The sequence below is a fragment of the Panthera tigris genome, chromosome B3 (genome assembly GCF_018350195.1).
Source record: "Panthera tigris isolate Pti1 chromosome B3, P.tigris_Pti1_mat1.1, whole genome shotgun sequence".
Taxonomy (NCBI): domain Eukaryota; kingdom Metazoa; phylum Chordata; class Mammalia; order Carnivora; family Felidae; genus Panthera; species Panthera tigris.
The window spans coordinates 124,462,574-124,478,015 of record NC_056665.1 but is presented as its reverse complement, the minus strand read 5'-3'; the positions used below and the strand labels follow the sequence as shown (position 1 = coordinate 124,478,015).

The 15,442-nt window shown below is 36.9% G+C and overlaps 1 protein-coding gene across 15 annotated transcripts in view; it reads left to right on the top strand.

Moving 5' to 3' along the window:
- The window catches only part of CEP128 (centrosomal protein 128), a 388,434-nt gene that overhangs the window by 167,139 nt on the left and 205,853 nt on the right, over positions 1-15,442 (top strand). For 14 of the 15 annotated variants that reach the window (XR_006219018.1, XM_042990256.1, XM_042990257.1 and 11 more), the window contains one exon: positions 4,308-4,500. Coding sequence is in view for 14 of the 15 variants with exons in the window: in XM_042990256.1 (XP_042846190.1) it covers positions 4,308-4,500 (193 nt within the window). In the remaining variant the exon portion in view is untranslated. Of the gene's footprint in view, positions 1-4,307; positions 4,501-4,670; positions 4,785-15,442 lie in introns of those variants that run through there. The other variant, XM_042990267.1, reaches the window with a different exon arrangement.

Genomic DNA, 15,442 nt, shown 5'->3' with positions numbered 1-15,442 from the left:
CTCATCTATGTCGTAGCATGTGTCAGGACCTCACTTCATTGCTAAATAATAGTCCCATGTATGGATATACCACATTTTATTCATCCGTTTATCAGTGGATGTTCATTTGGGTTTTTCCATTTCTTGGCTATCATGAATAATGCTGCTATGAACATTCGGTTACGCGTTTTTGCATGACTGTATGTTTTCGTTTCTTCTAAAAATATACTCAGGAGTAGAACTGCTGGGTTATATGGTAACTACGTTTACCCTTTTGAAGAATTGCCAGATGGTTTTCCAAAGTGACTGCACGATTGTACACTCCTACCATCATCATATAAGAACTCTAATTCCTCCACACATACCAACAGTTGTTATCATATGTCTTTTTGATTCTAGCTGTCCTGCTGGGTGTGAAATGGAATCTCACTGTGATTTTGATTTGCATTTCTGTGATGCTTAATGATTCTGAGCATCTTTTCATGTGATTATTGGTCATTTGTGTTATGTTCTTTGAAGAAATGTCTCTTGCTTAATTCATTATGTCTTTTTATTAGTGAGTTCTTTATGTATCATTCTAAATTGTTCTTTCTCAGATATATGGTCTACAATTATTTTCTCCTATTCAATGGGTTGTTGTTTCACATTGTTGATTGTGATCTTTGAAGCACAATGTTTTAATTTTGGTGAAGTCTAACTTAACAGCTTTTTTCTTTGGTTGTCTGTGCTTTTGGTGTAATATCTAGGAAATCAAGGTTGCCAGACCAAGGTTACCAAGACTTACACCTGTGCTTTCTTCTAGGAATCTGCTGTTTTTAGTTCTTACATTTAGGTCTTTGACCCATTTTGAGTTAATTTTTGAAAATTTTATTTAGTTTGAGAGAGAGAGTGGGGGAAGGACAGGGGGAGGGAGAGAGAGGGAATCCCAAGCAGGCTCCATACTGATATCTTGGAGCCTGACACGAGGCTCAAAGCCAGGAACTATGAAATCATGACCTGAGTTAAAATCTAGAGTCGGGTGCTTACCCGACTGAGCTACCCGGGTGCCCCTTGAATTAATTTTTGAAGATGGTATGAAGTATGGGTCCAACTTTATTCTTTTGCATGTGAATATTCAGTTTTCTCAGTACTATTGGTTGAAAAGACTGATCTTTCCTCATCAGATTGTTTTTGGAATCTTTGTTGAAAATCAATTGACAATATATATGTATGGCTTTAATTCCACTGATCTATGTCTGTCCTAATGCCAGTACCACACTGTCTTGATTACTCTGGCTTTCTAGTCAGTTTTAAAATCAGTTAAGTGTGACTCCTCCAACTTTGATCTTTTTTCAACACCTGTTTTTGGCTATTCTGGGTCCCTTGAATATCCATATGAAATTTAAGATCACATTGTCAATCTCTCCAAAGATCTCAGCTGGAATTTTGATAGGCATTGCGTTAAATCTGTAGATCAGTTTGGGGAGTATTTCTCTTAATACCTTAATGATATTAAGTTTTCTCGTGTATGTACATGTAAAATCTTCTCATTTATTTAGGCCTTCTTTAATTTTTTCAACAGTTTTTTGTAGTTTTCAGAGTATAAATTTTGAACTTCTTTTTAAAAGTATGTTTTTCTTTTTAAATGTATGTTACTCTTTTGATGCTATTGTAAACATGATGGTCTTTTTAACTTAGTTTTGGATTGATGATGCAAGTGTATAGAAATACAAGTGAGTTATGTATAATGATATTTTCCTGCATAATTGCCCTGCTATGACCTCCTGATACAATGTTAGATAGAAATGGTTAGAGCAGACATTATTTTCTTGTTTAAGATCTTAGGGATAAAGCATTCTGTCTTTAACCATTAAGTATGATAATAGTTATGGGCTTTTCCTAAAAATGTTTTATCAGGTTGAAAAATCTCCCTTCTGTTCCCTTCTGTTGAGGGTCTTTATTGGGAGTAGGTGTTTAATTTCATCATACACTTTTTCTGAATCTTGATATGATCATGTAGCTTTTGCCCCTCCTTCTCACAGTCTGTGGAAGTGGCAGATTGGATACCAGTATTCTCAGGCTGCTGTGTCTGAGGTGGAGTGGCCACACTATCAATGAGGGGTTGGTCATGGAAGGAATCCCTAGTTTCTCCACTGCACCTGCCAGCAATTTAGCCTACTCAGATCAGAGCTATGACGGTGAAAAATCCTAGCCATCTGACCTTCCAGTGCCATACTTACTATTATGATCTGTTTCTGCTCACATCACTTTTGATTCCAGATGTGTGAGTTTTCCAAATGAGGTAATTCTCCAGTTCTCTGCAGATACCAATGGGGTGTCCCACAATTTAATTCACCTCTGACACAAACTACCCAGAGTTAGTACAGATAGATACCACAGGTTAAGGGCTCGGCCCCACCTGTACCCAATTCAGATGTCCCCAGGTTACCTACACTTCCTTCTGACCTGGCTACAAATTGGGGGTTCTCATGGCTCTCTCTCCAGGTTCAGTAATTTGCTGTCATGGTTCACAGGCCTAAGGGAAATACTTTACTTACCAGTTTATTTATAAAGGATACAAATAAGCAGCCAGATGAAGAGGTTATATAGGGCAAGGTCTATATAGGGCAAGGTCTCCAAGAGTCCCCGTGGAGTTTGGGGATGTCTCATGCTCCTGGCATGTGGCTATGTTCACCAGTCTGGAAGCTAATCCAATCTCATTGTTCAAGAGTTTTTAGGGGTGCCTGGGGGGCTCAGTAGGTTCAACTACCTAAACCACCTCATTAGCACCAGCTTGGGTGTAATCTAAGAGCTTGTTATGAATAACAAAGGACATTCTTCTCACTCTGGAAGTTCCTGGGCTTTTAGGAGCTCTGTGCCAAGAATATAGGACAAAGACCAAACATCTTTCTTATTATGCCACAATACCATATAACTTGACTGTGAACTGGGGAAGAGGGACCCCTGTCTTGGCAATACCCTCCCGGAACGTGGAGTGGGGCTTTTGTCATGCAGGGGGCAGTCCTTCCCCTGCCCACATCTAGCTTCCACCTCGCATTTTCATTAAAGAGCAGCTTGGCAGAACTCCTCGTGCCATCATTCTGGAAGGCAAACTTCCATGAAGTCCCCCCTTTGTTTCTGATGAGCGTTTGTGATAAATGTGATCTAGCTTTTGCCTTTACAAGCTCCATTTCCCTTCACGTAACACATTCACATACTATACCTTGGTCATCTTACAATATTATCATATAATTTTTCCATAATTTGATGAGTGATAATATTTCTTCTGTGTCATAGAGATACCATCTGCTCGACAGACCTACTGACCAGAGAAACTGGGCATCTTTTTCTGTTCTGGGGGGTGTTTGAAAGCTGATACATGTGGGGATCCCCCAGTCTAGCGGCTGTATCCCAGTCTCACTTTATCATAAGCTATCCTACTGCCGCTACTTTTAATATACTGTGGCATATCCTGAGAACTTCCTAGATTTCTGGAGGCCTAGAACTTTCTTGCTTACTGATGAATGCTGTTCAGGAAAATTCTCCCTTAGCTTAACCTAACTTTCCTGTTTAGTCCACTCTTCCTTTAATTTGCTTTTTACTGAAGTAAAGACTTTTATTTAGAATCAAATAGAACTTGAAGGATAGGCTCACTTGGGAAGGTCCTGAGACATGACTGAAATCCTGTCCTAGTGAAGGTGAAAGAAAAATTTATTTATTTACTTATTTTTTACTCATCCCTGATTTAAATATCTAACTAATAAAGATGGTGTGGTTAGAGTCTGAGAAAACGAGAGTTGCTTCAACTAAATTCCCTAGTCTTTTAAATGTGGGAAAATACTAACTTTATCTCCCTCATGTGATATAGAATATCTTTTCCCGATTAGCTGGACCCTTGGGAATATGCATTTTTAAAACCAAAACTATGAATTTTATCTTTCTTTTTTTAAAAATCTTTGAATTAAACTCCATTTTGTAACAAGTCTCTAGTTCTATTGTGTGGTATGTTTGACTTTAAAATGCTTTAAAGTGTACCAGATTGCCTTATATATCACATCAGGGATCTAATTGGAGTATGACTGGGAATCCAGCAGGCCAGACTTCTTTGTAGTATTACCTTTACAAACCTGATAGAGGATATCAGATATTTTATAAAAATCCAAGAAAATTTGGCTTAATTTCGACACCATCTTTGAAGTCATTATGGAAATTAAAACATTATAGATTTTTTTAAATTTTGCTTATGTTTGCTATGGTCTGTTCAGTTATCATGACTTTTCCTTCATGTTTTGAAATGCTACTGTTTTCTAGATTTTTTGAAAAATTAGATACATGTGTCATTTTTTTAGACTAAACTTAAGTGGCTCTGTGAGGAACTGAAGGAGAGAGAAAACAGAGAGAGGAGTCTGCGGCACGAGCTGATGCTGTGCAGACAACAGCTGAGGAGTATGACCGAAAACAAGGAATCTGAGCTCCAGTGTCTCTTCGAACAGATAGAAAGACAAGAGCAGCTTTTGGAAGAAATACAACAAGAGAAGAGAGGTGTGTTAGCTGTTTTTACTCTTATTTTTCTTTGTTTACATTCGTGGAATCCTAGGATTGAGGGAAAAAACAAAACAAAACCATTTCCGTTGTCTCTGCTTGGAATATTTCCAAATCTCTCTCCTTTCCTCATCTCTGGTCTCCCTGTCTTTCTTCATTTCTGGATCCAGAAGAGGAAACTGTTTGCCCTGAGAGTTTTTCCTTCAGCTAGTACATCTCTCCTATGTACATAGCCCTGTGTCCGTGGCCATTTGGAAGTTTGCATTTGGTAAGATGTGTGTTCTTCCCTGATAAAATGCTGAAGTTTATATTTTACTTCAGTAAAATATTCATAAATTTATTCAATAAATGTTTACTCTGTGCCAATTTTGTCTTGACACTATTATAGGTGCTGAGGATACATCAGTGAATAAAGGGGAAAAAAAGTCCTCTTGTTTAGTTTACATTGTATTGAGTGGAGTGACAGAAAATAAATGAAATAAATAGGTAAATTGTTTAATATATTAGAAGGTTATAAGCACCATGGCAAAAACAGTAGAGTAAGGGAAGGAGAGTTTGAGGCAATACTTTAAAAGTTAGACAGGAACTTTGGAAAACTGCTTTTCTGTTTGGTTCTAGAAGGGATGCATCATGACAGGAAGAAGAAAAATAGCACTATGTATCAGAATCCTGTGGGTATCTTGTGTCAGGCTTAGGTCTTTCTTTATTGGTGAACTTCATTAATTTAAGAAAGAAACTTAATGTAGTGCCCTACTAAGAAAAACAGAACTTTAACATATGATAATCCTCTAAAATTTGTTTTGGTTTTTCATTTTAGTTATTAAGATGATGATGATGATTCTTCCTCCTCCCCCCCTTCCTCCTCTTCTCCTTCTCCTCCTCCTCTTTCTTCTTCTTCTTCTTCTTCTCCTTCTCCTTCTCCTTCTCCTTCTCCTTCTCCTTCTCCTCCTCCTTCTCCTCCTCCTCCTCCTTCTCCTTCTCCTTCTCCTCCTCCTCCTCCTTCTCCTCCTCCTTCTCCTCCTCCTCCTCCCCCTCCTCCCCCTCCCCCTCCTCCCCCTCCCCCTCCTCCCCCTCCTCCCCCTCCTCCCCCTCCCCCTCCTCCCCCTCCTCCTCCTCCCCCTCCTCCCCCTCCTCCCCCTCCTCCCCCTCCTCCCCCTCCTCCCCCTCCTCCCCCTCCTCCCCCTCCTCCTTCTCCCCCCCCTCCTCCTTCTCCCCCTCCTCCTTCTCCCCCTCCTCCTTCTCCCCCTCCTCCTTCTCCCCCTCCTCCTTCTCCCCCTCCTCCTTCTCCCCCTCCTCCTTCTCCCCCTCCTCCTTCTCCCCCTCCTCCTTCTCCCCCTCCTCCTTCTCCCCCTCCTCCTTCTCCCCCTCCTCCTTCTCCCCCTCCTCCTTCTCCCCCTCCTCCTTCTCCCCCTCCTCCTTCTCCCCCTCCTCCTTCTCCCCCTCCTTCTCCCCCTCCTTCTCCTCCTCCTTCTCCTTCTCCTCCTCCTCCTCCTCCTCCTCCTCCTCCTCCTTCTCCTTCTCCTTCTCCTTCTCCTTTTTGTTTTATTTATTTATTTTTGGGGGAGAGAGAGAGCTGGGGCCAGAGACAGAGAGAGGGGGAGGGATCAAGAATCCCAGGAAGGCTCCACATTGTCAGCAGGGAGCCTGACATGGGGCTCAAACTCACACACTGTAAGATCATGACCTGAGCCAAAATCAACAATCCGACACTTAACTGACTGAGCCACCCAGGTGTTGCTCCAGTTGTCAGGATTATTCTTTCTACATGTTCCAGTTAAAAATTATTTATTGCTATCCTGCGGTGATTCTCAATTTTTTTTTGCTATCAGGACCACATTATATTCTTAAAAAGGCAAATAATATCTTCATATTATTAATAAGGGGTCTTAGATAGTTCCCAAACCATCTTTTGTGAACTACCGCTCTAGTGCACTTGAAAGATGCAAACTGTGCTAGTAGTGAAAGTCAGAGGATGCCTATACACACACGCGCGTGCGCACACACACATACAGACAGTACAACAGAATCTTTTCTTTTTTTTCAAAAAAAAAGTTTTTTAATGTTTATTTATTTTTGAGACAGAAAGAGACAGAGCATGAGTTGGGGAGGGGCGGAGAGAGGGAGACACAGAATCTGAAGTAGGCTCCAGGCTCTGAGCTGTCAGCGCAGAGCCTGATGCGGGGCTCGAACTCACAGACCTTGAGATCATGACCTGAGCCGAAGTCAGACACTCAACCAGCTGAGCCACCGAGGTGCCCCACAACCGAATCTAATTATGGAATTTATAGCTAAAACACTGTATGATCTCTGAACATGTTATAGATTATTCACTGACACTAGATTGCAACCTGGTTTTACTTTTAGTAAACATTGTCAATATTGTCACCCAGTAAATCATTTGTTTTGTATAAGGATTAATGCAATTGTATATTATAAATAACTGTAACTGTTAGCAGGATGAATCAAAGGAGAAAGAACCAAATATTTGTGCGTTTAAATAATTATTTTCAAATGCCCAGCTTTTTCATAAAAGCTTCAGAAGATAAGTTGTAAAGTTTATAATCTCTCAAGGTGATTCTTTTATTTCTACTTTTCAAATTTAATAAAAATGTATTGATTGTTTTATATCTATATAGCACTTGAATTCTTTTATGCATTTTAAAATTAGCTTGTCAGTTTTTTAAAGAGAATCTACTAGTATTTTAATGGGACTGTGTTGAATGTACACATTTAAGAATGGACATCTTGATATTGAATCTTCCAGTCCGTGAACATTGTGTATATTATACATTTATTTAGGTTTTTAACTTTTCTCATGGATAGTTTGTACTTTTCAACTAACAGGTCTTGAACATCTTTTTTAGATTTATTCCTACTTTGTCTCTTATTTATGATGTTATATTAAATGTTATTTTATTTATTTATTTATTTTTATTTTTTAAATGTTTATTTATTTTTGAGAGAGACAGAGAGACAGAGCCTGACAGGGGAGGGGCAGAGAGACAGGGAGACACAGAATCAGAAGCAGGCTCCAGGCTCCAAGCTGTCAGCACAGAGCCCGATGTGGGGCTTCAACTCATGAGCAGTGAGATCATGACCTGAGCTGAAGTCGGACGCTCAACCGACTGAGCCAACCAGGCACCCCTTAAATATCATTTTAAACGTTGAATTTCCAACATTCTTTTCTAATAGAAATACAATTGATATTTTTTGTATGTATTAACCTTGTATTCTGCAACCGTGTTAAGCTCATTTGCTAGTTGTAGTAGCTTTTTGTTAGCTGTTTGTTGTTATTGTTGTTTTTGATTTCTTAGCACTTAGGTTTTCTTTGTACATGATCGTGTCATCTGCAAATAAGGACAGTTTTGGTTCTCCTGCTTGTGTTTTTTTTTTTCCTTAATCAACTGGATGGAACTTCCAGTGCATATTAAACTAACCTTATATTTTTGGGATCAACTCTATCAAAATGTATTTTTCCTTTTACATATAGCTGGATTTGATTTATTAATAGTAAGATTTTTTGCGTCTATGTTTATGAAGAATATTCTGTAGCTTCTTCTAATGTCTTTATCTGATTTGAATATTAGTATAACAGTGACCTTTTAAAATGAGTTGTGTTTTGCCTTTATGTTTTGGAAACATTTGTATGAAGTGTGTATTAATTCTTTTTAAATGTATGATAGAATTGATTAAAGAAGCCTTTTAGGCCTGTAGTTTTTGTCTGGGAGAGGTTTTAAATTTCAAACTCAAAGTGTTTTTTTTTTTTTAATTTAATTTTTATTTTGAGTGAGAGTGAAAGAGAGAGAGAAAGTGTGAGCAGGGGAATGGGTAGAGAGAGAGAGATAGAGAGAATCCCAAGCAGGCTCCATGCTCAGTGTGGAGCCTGATGGGGCTTGATCTCACAACCACAAGATCACGACCTGAGCTCATATCAAGAGTCAGACACTCAATTGACTGAGCCACCCAGGTGCCCCCCCAAATTCAAATTTTTTTTTTTTTTTTAAATTTTTTTTTTCAACGTTTTTTATTTATTTTTGGGACAGAGAGAGACAGAGCATGAACGGGGGAGGGGCAGAGAGAGAGGGAGACACAGAATCGGAAACAGGCTCCAGGCTCCGAGCCATCAGCCCAGAGCCTGACGCGGGGCTCAAACTCAAGGACCGCGAGATCGTGACCTGGCTGAAGTCGGACGCTTAACCGACTGCGCCACCCAGGCGCCCCCAAATTCAAATTTTTTAATAGCTATATGACTATTCAGAATTTCTCCTTCTTGAGTTAGTTTTGTTAATGTGTGCCTTTCAAAGTATTGTTCATTTCATCTAAGTTGTCAAATTTATTGGTTTAAAATTTTTCATGATATCTCCTTTTTCTTTTAATTTCTGTAAGGTCTGTACTGGTGCTTCCTCTTATATTCCTGATATTGGTAATTTTCTCTCATTTTCTCTCTTTTGTTCTTTATGAGACTTGCTGAGGGTGTTATTAATTTTATTAATATTTTCAAAGAAACAACCTTTGAATTACTTTTTTATTTGTCTTTTTAATGTTTTATTGATCCCAAATTTTATTGTTTTCTTTCTTTTACTTTTTGTATCATTTGCTTTTTTTCTGGATTCTTGAGCCTTGTTTTAATACCTTTATTTCTTAATATCGTCATTAAAGTTATAAATTGTTATCTTAGCAACACTTTAAATGTATTCCACAAATTTTGCAATATCATGTTTTCATTATCATTTAGTTTGAATTAGAAAATATTTCCCTTATGATTTCTTCTTTGACCTATGGGATTTTTTTTTAGAAGTGCACTACTTCTAGTTATGTGGAGAGTTTTCTACATACTCTATTATCAATTTCTAACTTGGTACCCTTGTGGGTATAGAATATACTTTCCATGATTCTCATCCTTTGAAACTTACAAGGACTTGTTTTATGGCCCCAAATGTGGCCTGTCTTAGTGAATTTTCTATGTGCAGTTTAAAACAAGTAATGTTCTGCATTTGTTATGAAACGTTTTGTAAATATCAGTTATGCCAAGTTGTTTCGTAACGTTCTCTGTCCCTGGTGATTTCTGTATCCCTACTGATTTTGTATACTTCTACCAATAACTTATAGAAGATTGTCAAAATATCCAGGTATTACTTTGAATGTGTGAATGTATGTCACTCTTTTTGCTTCATATATTTTTTGAGACTGCTATTAGATCCTATTTAGTATTGATTGTGTGAATGTTTCTAATAATGAACCTATTGTAATAGTCTCAATAAAAGCAAAAGAATAAGTGCGTTAGTAATGGCAACAATGCAAAAGGTGTTTTGGAGGAATTAGTACAGGATTGGGCAGTGTAGGTGATAGAAGACATACAGGAGATTCTAAGGTCTCAGTAGTTTTGCCACTGGGAGAAGTAAGAAAGTTAGGAAGTAGGGGATGATTTGGTGGCAGAGAAAGAGGGATTCTATTCTTTACCTATTCCTTAAAGTCATAAATGAAAAAAGGTTTTGCGAAGAACCAAACTTTTGTTAACAGAGAAATAATATGGTAATCTCCTGCCTTATATGTATAAGATGTATTAGGTGCTGTCTGGTGATTTAGAAATAGTGCAGACCTAATATGACTAATGAAGACCAAGCAAAGGCTGTTATAGTTGGAGATGTATAAACATATTCATTAGGAGGTAGGGTGAAATAAATACGTTACTAGATATATAAGCAACATGTTCTGGTGAAAATGGAAGTATTGATTACTTGGGTAGACGCCCATATGGGGAAGTTTTTTGTAGGACATGGCCTTTGATTTAGATCTTGAAGAATATAGCAGGATTCCTGTAAGAGAGGAGGAACAAAGATTCTACGCAGGATTTATCTGCCTAGTGATCTCTTACTGCATACTTCAGCATTTGTTTACAATGGTATATACATAGGAGATGTGAAGGGCAGCAAGACCCATGATTAAATTTAGATATTTTGGAAATATCAAAATGAATTGTTGTAGAAATGTATGTTTGATTTCCTTCACCATCTTAGAAAGTTACCTGTCACATAGAACAGATATGGTTAACCTATTTATAAGTGAAACATGACAGAGAAACTTCCCGTTCATTGGAATTGCCATTCTTTGCACTAATATTTTTAGTTTGATTTAATGTCACATTACCTGACACATGCCATGTTAACTAAAGCCAGCGTGCAAGGAATTTATCAGTGAGTGTTGCCAGATTTGTAGATCCGAATTGTCTGTATTCCCTGGGCTATTCTAGGCCTGTAGGTTTTTGGCTGGAGTGTTCAAAAAGGAGAGGAACTCTACTGAGAAGTTAATGTCATGGCCCTCTTAGAAGTTAGTAATTATTGACTTAGAAATTCTTCATTATTATGAATGGTAACAAAGACCAGAGTAAAGAGATGTAAACTGCAGCTGGGAGTCATTAGTTATGATATTTTAACTTGTGTAAGTAGTCATTTTAAATATTTTCTTAATAACCTACTGCTCTCTACCTTCTTAATATTCTCACAAGCTCCTGCTCCTGTATGTGCCAGTATTTCTCTATAAAAATACTTTGAAACTATGAAGTTTACTAAAAACTAACATTTACATGGAAGTTGAAAAGATTCCTTTTTTCAAAGCTCTTCAGAAGGAGGGGCATTTGTGTAGGATGATTTCATTTCATTCTTGCTATATGAAATGCTAATGGTGATGAACAAATATAGCAAGACAATTGTCTTAACATATTTTCCCTAAACTGAAATTACGAGGCTTTAAACAAGGGACCTGCCTTACTTCCCAGGCAGTCTATGGTTGTGGCTGTGACTATTTATCATGCATAATATTTCTTCTTAGAGTAATTAGAAATTGACAAGCCTCTGAAATTTTTTTCCCTTAAAGATGAAATTTTATCTTCTTATCCAGTTTCTATTTTTGGGTACATGTTATACTCATTTGGCTTTGTTGGATTAGGTTGGGTCTTCACCAAACCCTACTACCCTACTATTATGATAGATACAGTGCCTAGAAAGATAGTAATTCTCCACAGCATGCACTGTGGTTTCAGCCTCCCTTAATCTATCTCTTCCTGTCATATATCACTTTTTGGGAATGTGCATGCAAGGATGAAATAAGCCATTGTCAGGGCCTCTTTGTTAGGGAGTTACCTTTTCTGAATAAAAAGGAAAATACTAATAGGATGTGGAAAAAGGGAAATAGTCCCCAGTCACTTCAAGAAGTAATATTTTTTGCAATAGAAGACTACTTGCTCAGATTGTTTGTTTGTTTTTAGGGTAGCATCTGTGCCTTAGCCAAGAAGTAGGTAATGGAGAAAAGACGCCTCAAAAAACAAAAGACAACACACGCGCACACACACACACACACACACACACACACACACACAAATGAACGAAGCAAAACAAAACTCACAATGTACTGTATGTAACGAAAATAAACTCTGCATAACCAAAAGACAAATCAGTAAATATTTGGCAGAAGTTAACTAATTTAATCCGAGTGGTTTACATTTTGTTTATGACACTCTGGGATTAGGTAATAATATTTGTCTTTCCTAATATTTCAGTTATATGTTAAATTTTACAGTAGAAGTATTTAAACCATTTATGTTTTTATTCATTTTGTGACAAAATTTTCTAAGAGCTTCCTGATTCACTTAGGGATGCTATAACATTGTTAGTAGTAATTCTAGCCCCATTTTGTACCGTGATTTGAGTTAGCTCTCTAGTATAATATCTGAAAAAAATTTTTTTTAATAGCTGAATACCAATAAACAGTATTAAAAGTATCCATCTAAAATAGTCTCAAACATTATTAAGATGAATATAACTTTTAGATTATTATTTTCTATTTGCTACTGATGATAGACAAGCTTAAGCATGGTTATAAATGTTGAGTAGAAGGGTCCAGGAATGGAAGAGGTTGAACACGTAAAAGAAAGGTTAATTGTATAGCAGAATCCCAAAAAGTATGAGGGTGGATGGTATCAAAGGTCACAGTGGAAAAATGAGTCTTGGAAAGAACAAGGAAGAGAGTTTAGACTTTCCTTCCTTCCTTTTTCAGTTCTTGAATACACTACTATTTTTTTGGCATTTTCACTTTATCACAATAATTTATGCAGTGATTTCCTTATTTTTATTGTTCCTCAACATCTGCGATTGGATTTCATTGATATTTGCCTATTGTATGGTCAATACCTGCTTGGAGAAATAGGTAGAAGGACTGAGAGGTGGCTACTGGATTTGCCAATTAAGTCTGAGACACCTGTTTTAGTAGAAGCTTTGTGAATTTTGAACCAGATCGTACAGTGTTTGTCATAACTATATTTTTTGCAAGCTTCTTCCAAAGGTTAACACTTGTCATGTGATAGCTATCCAAGGTGTAGAGCCAGCTTAGTGATGAAGCTTGTATTTTCTATACTCATTATTCTAGCTTTGTAGAATAGTTTGAGGATGAGCATTTTTACTTTGTAATAGAAATAAGACTCAGTTTTTTTTTTCTTCATTGCTATATAAAATTGCTGTGCTGTTTAAGATATTGATTCTAAAAACACTCTGCATTTTCATAGGTTCTCATTTACCTGATTTGTCTCCATGAGAGGTGTTCTCAACTTTTAAAGGGCTTTTCCTTTGGTTCCACTGTTCCTGGAATTCTGAGAAACTCCTTTGAGCTGATTTCTCTGTTTTACTTTGTTTTTGTCTGAATCTCTGTACCAGTTTTGCAATGACTGAACAGAAGATAATTTCTTAGAATTCATTTGTGGACAGAAATAAGGGAGAGCCTTGCAGTCTGAAGGCATCTTTCCTAACATCTTTCCTTGGCTACACATGGGGTCGCGTGGTTTGCATTTTGTGTGCGGCATATTTTATTTATTGGTTTAGTTTTCCCACCATTTACCCATTCATCTATTACTTATTCCCACATCACTTCAAGCAGTTTTTGTCTCATTGAAGGAATATTTGAGCATCATGGCACTTATGTAAATACTAGTCATTGTTGTCTAAGTCTAACAACAAGGAGAACCAGTTCTTTATTGCATATTGGAGTGTAATTAAGCATTCTAAATTAATTTAGGGGATGTATTCTAAATATAATATAATTTATTTATTTGGATTTTAGTCAGAAGAAATCTGTCCGGGACTTTATTTTACATTGTCATCAGTTCAGAAGTTGAGAGGTGTTGATTATTAGAGATAATGAAATACTCTTTTGATTGATAGATTGAGGAAATTATTTAAATTCATTAAACTGCTATTTTGTTTGATGTGAAATTATGTCTTCTCTCCTTTATTTTCAGGCTTTCTTCATAATTATTTTCAAAAAAGAATTGAGAAATGGTATTTTTATAAAATTATGTCCACTATTTGAGTCAAGCTAGAAAATTTTTAATTCATTATTTTTTTAATGTTTAATTATTTTGAGAGAGAGAGAAAAAGAGAGCACATAGAGGGTCAGAGAGAGAGAATCCTAAGCAGGCCCTACACTCTCAGCACAGAGACTGATGTGGGGCTCAGCGTCAAGAACCATGAAATCGTGAACTGAGCCAAAACTGAGAGTCAGACACTTAACCAACTGAGCCACCCAGGTGCCCCTAGAATTTTGTTTTAATCTTCACCTGTGTTTTTGCTTATATATGTTTCATTGTAATACTTTTATTCTTTTTTAAATAATTTTATTTCCTATATGTTTTATGTTATGATTTGAAATCCAGCCAGGGCATCAGAGATTGAAATTAAACACCATAGGTTGAGTGTTCCTAGGACCAGAATTAAATAAGTTAATGATATGCCTGGAGCTCCTGGTACACAGATCTGTGCAGGTGTTAACTTCAGTTGAATATGAAATCAACATTGACATTGTTAGTAAGTTGGTAATAGAAAGTATGACTAATTATTCTTTAGTTAGCCATAAGTATCTCTGCCCACCCATCCCTCTGTGGAATGAACCTAATGTTTATACTATTTCTATTGGATAAACTTAATTTTAGAGACAAGCGTTTTCACTATCTCCAGTAATATGCTTAGTTGGTAGTAATTAAGTATTGACTGGATGGAGAGTTCAGATATTTAAAGTTTGGATTTTTTTGTCTTCTAAATTACTGGAGGCGTGTGTGTGTGTTCGTTCTGAACTATATTCTGGAAAATCCAGAAATGTTAAATATATGACATGAATGAATTCTTAGCTTTTCTTGTTTCATCCTCTGGTAGGTTACATTATTTTCTGCTGTTTCATAGTACAACAAAACTGGTATACTTGAGTTTGAATCATGAGCATATTCAAGGAGAAAAATAAGATAGAGGTACATGTGCTAAAATAGATTTGAATGAGTTCTTAGATGAGCAAATAACTTTATTAAATTCAAACCATATCCTTGCTGTGTTGGAGCTCTTTTAAGCATTATGTCTTTTAAGTGTTACATCTTTTCTATTTTGTTGTATATGTAATAGTTATCAATTGTGATAGGCAGAATAATAAAAGCCTACCTCCCTCAAAGATGTGCACATCCTAATTCCCAGGTTTAAGATGTTATATTACTTGGCAAAAGAGATTCTGTAGTTGTGATTAAATTAAATATATTGAGAAGGGAGCTTATCCTGGATTATCTGTTTGGACCAAGTGTAAACATAAGAGTCCTTGAAAGTGAAAGAGGAAGCAGAAGAGGAAGTCAGAGTGATTCGATGTTAGAAAGACTCAATTTACTTTTGATGGCCTTGATGATGAAGGACGAGGGCCATAAGCCAAGGAATATGGGTAGCTCATAAGAAGCTGGAAAATGCAAGGAAATTGATTTTTCCCTGGAGCTTCTACAAAGGCATGCACTTTTGCTGACATCATAATTTAGCCCAGTGTGACCCATATCAGACTTCTACAGAATTGTAACATAATGAATTTGCATTGTTTTAAGGCACTAAATTTATGGTAATTCGTTATAGGATTCATGGTAAATTAATAC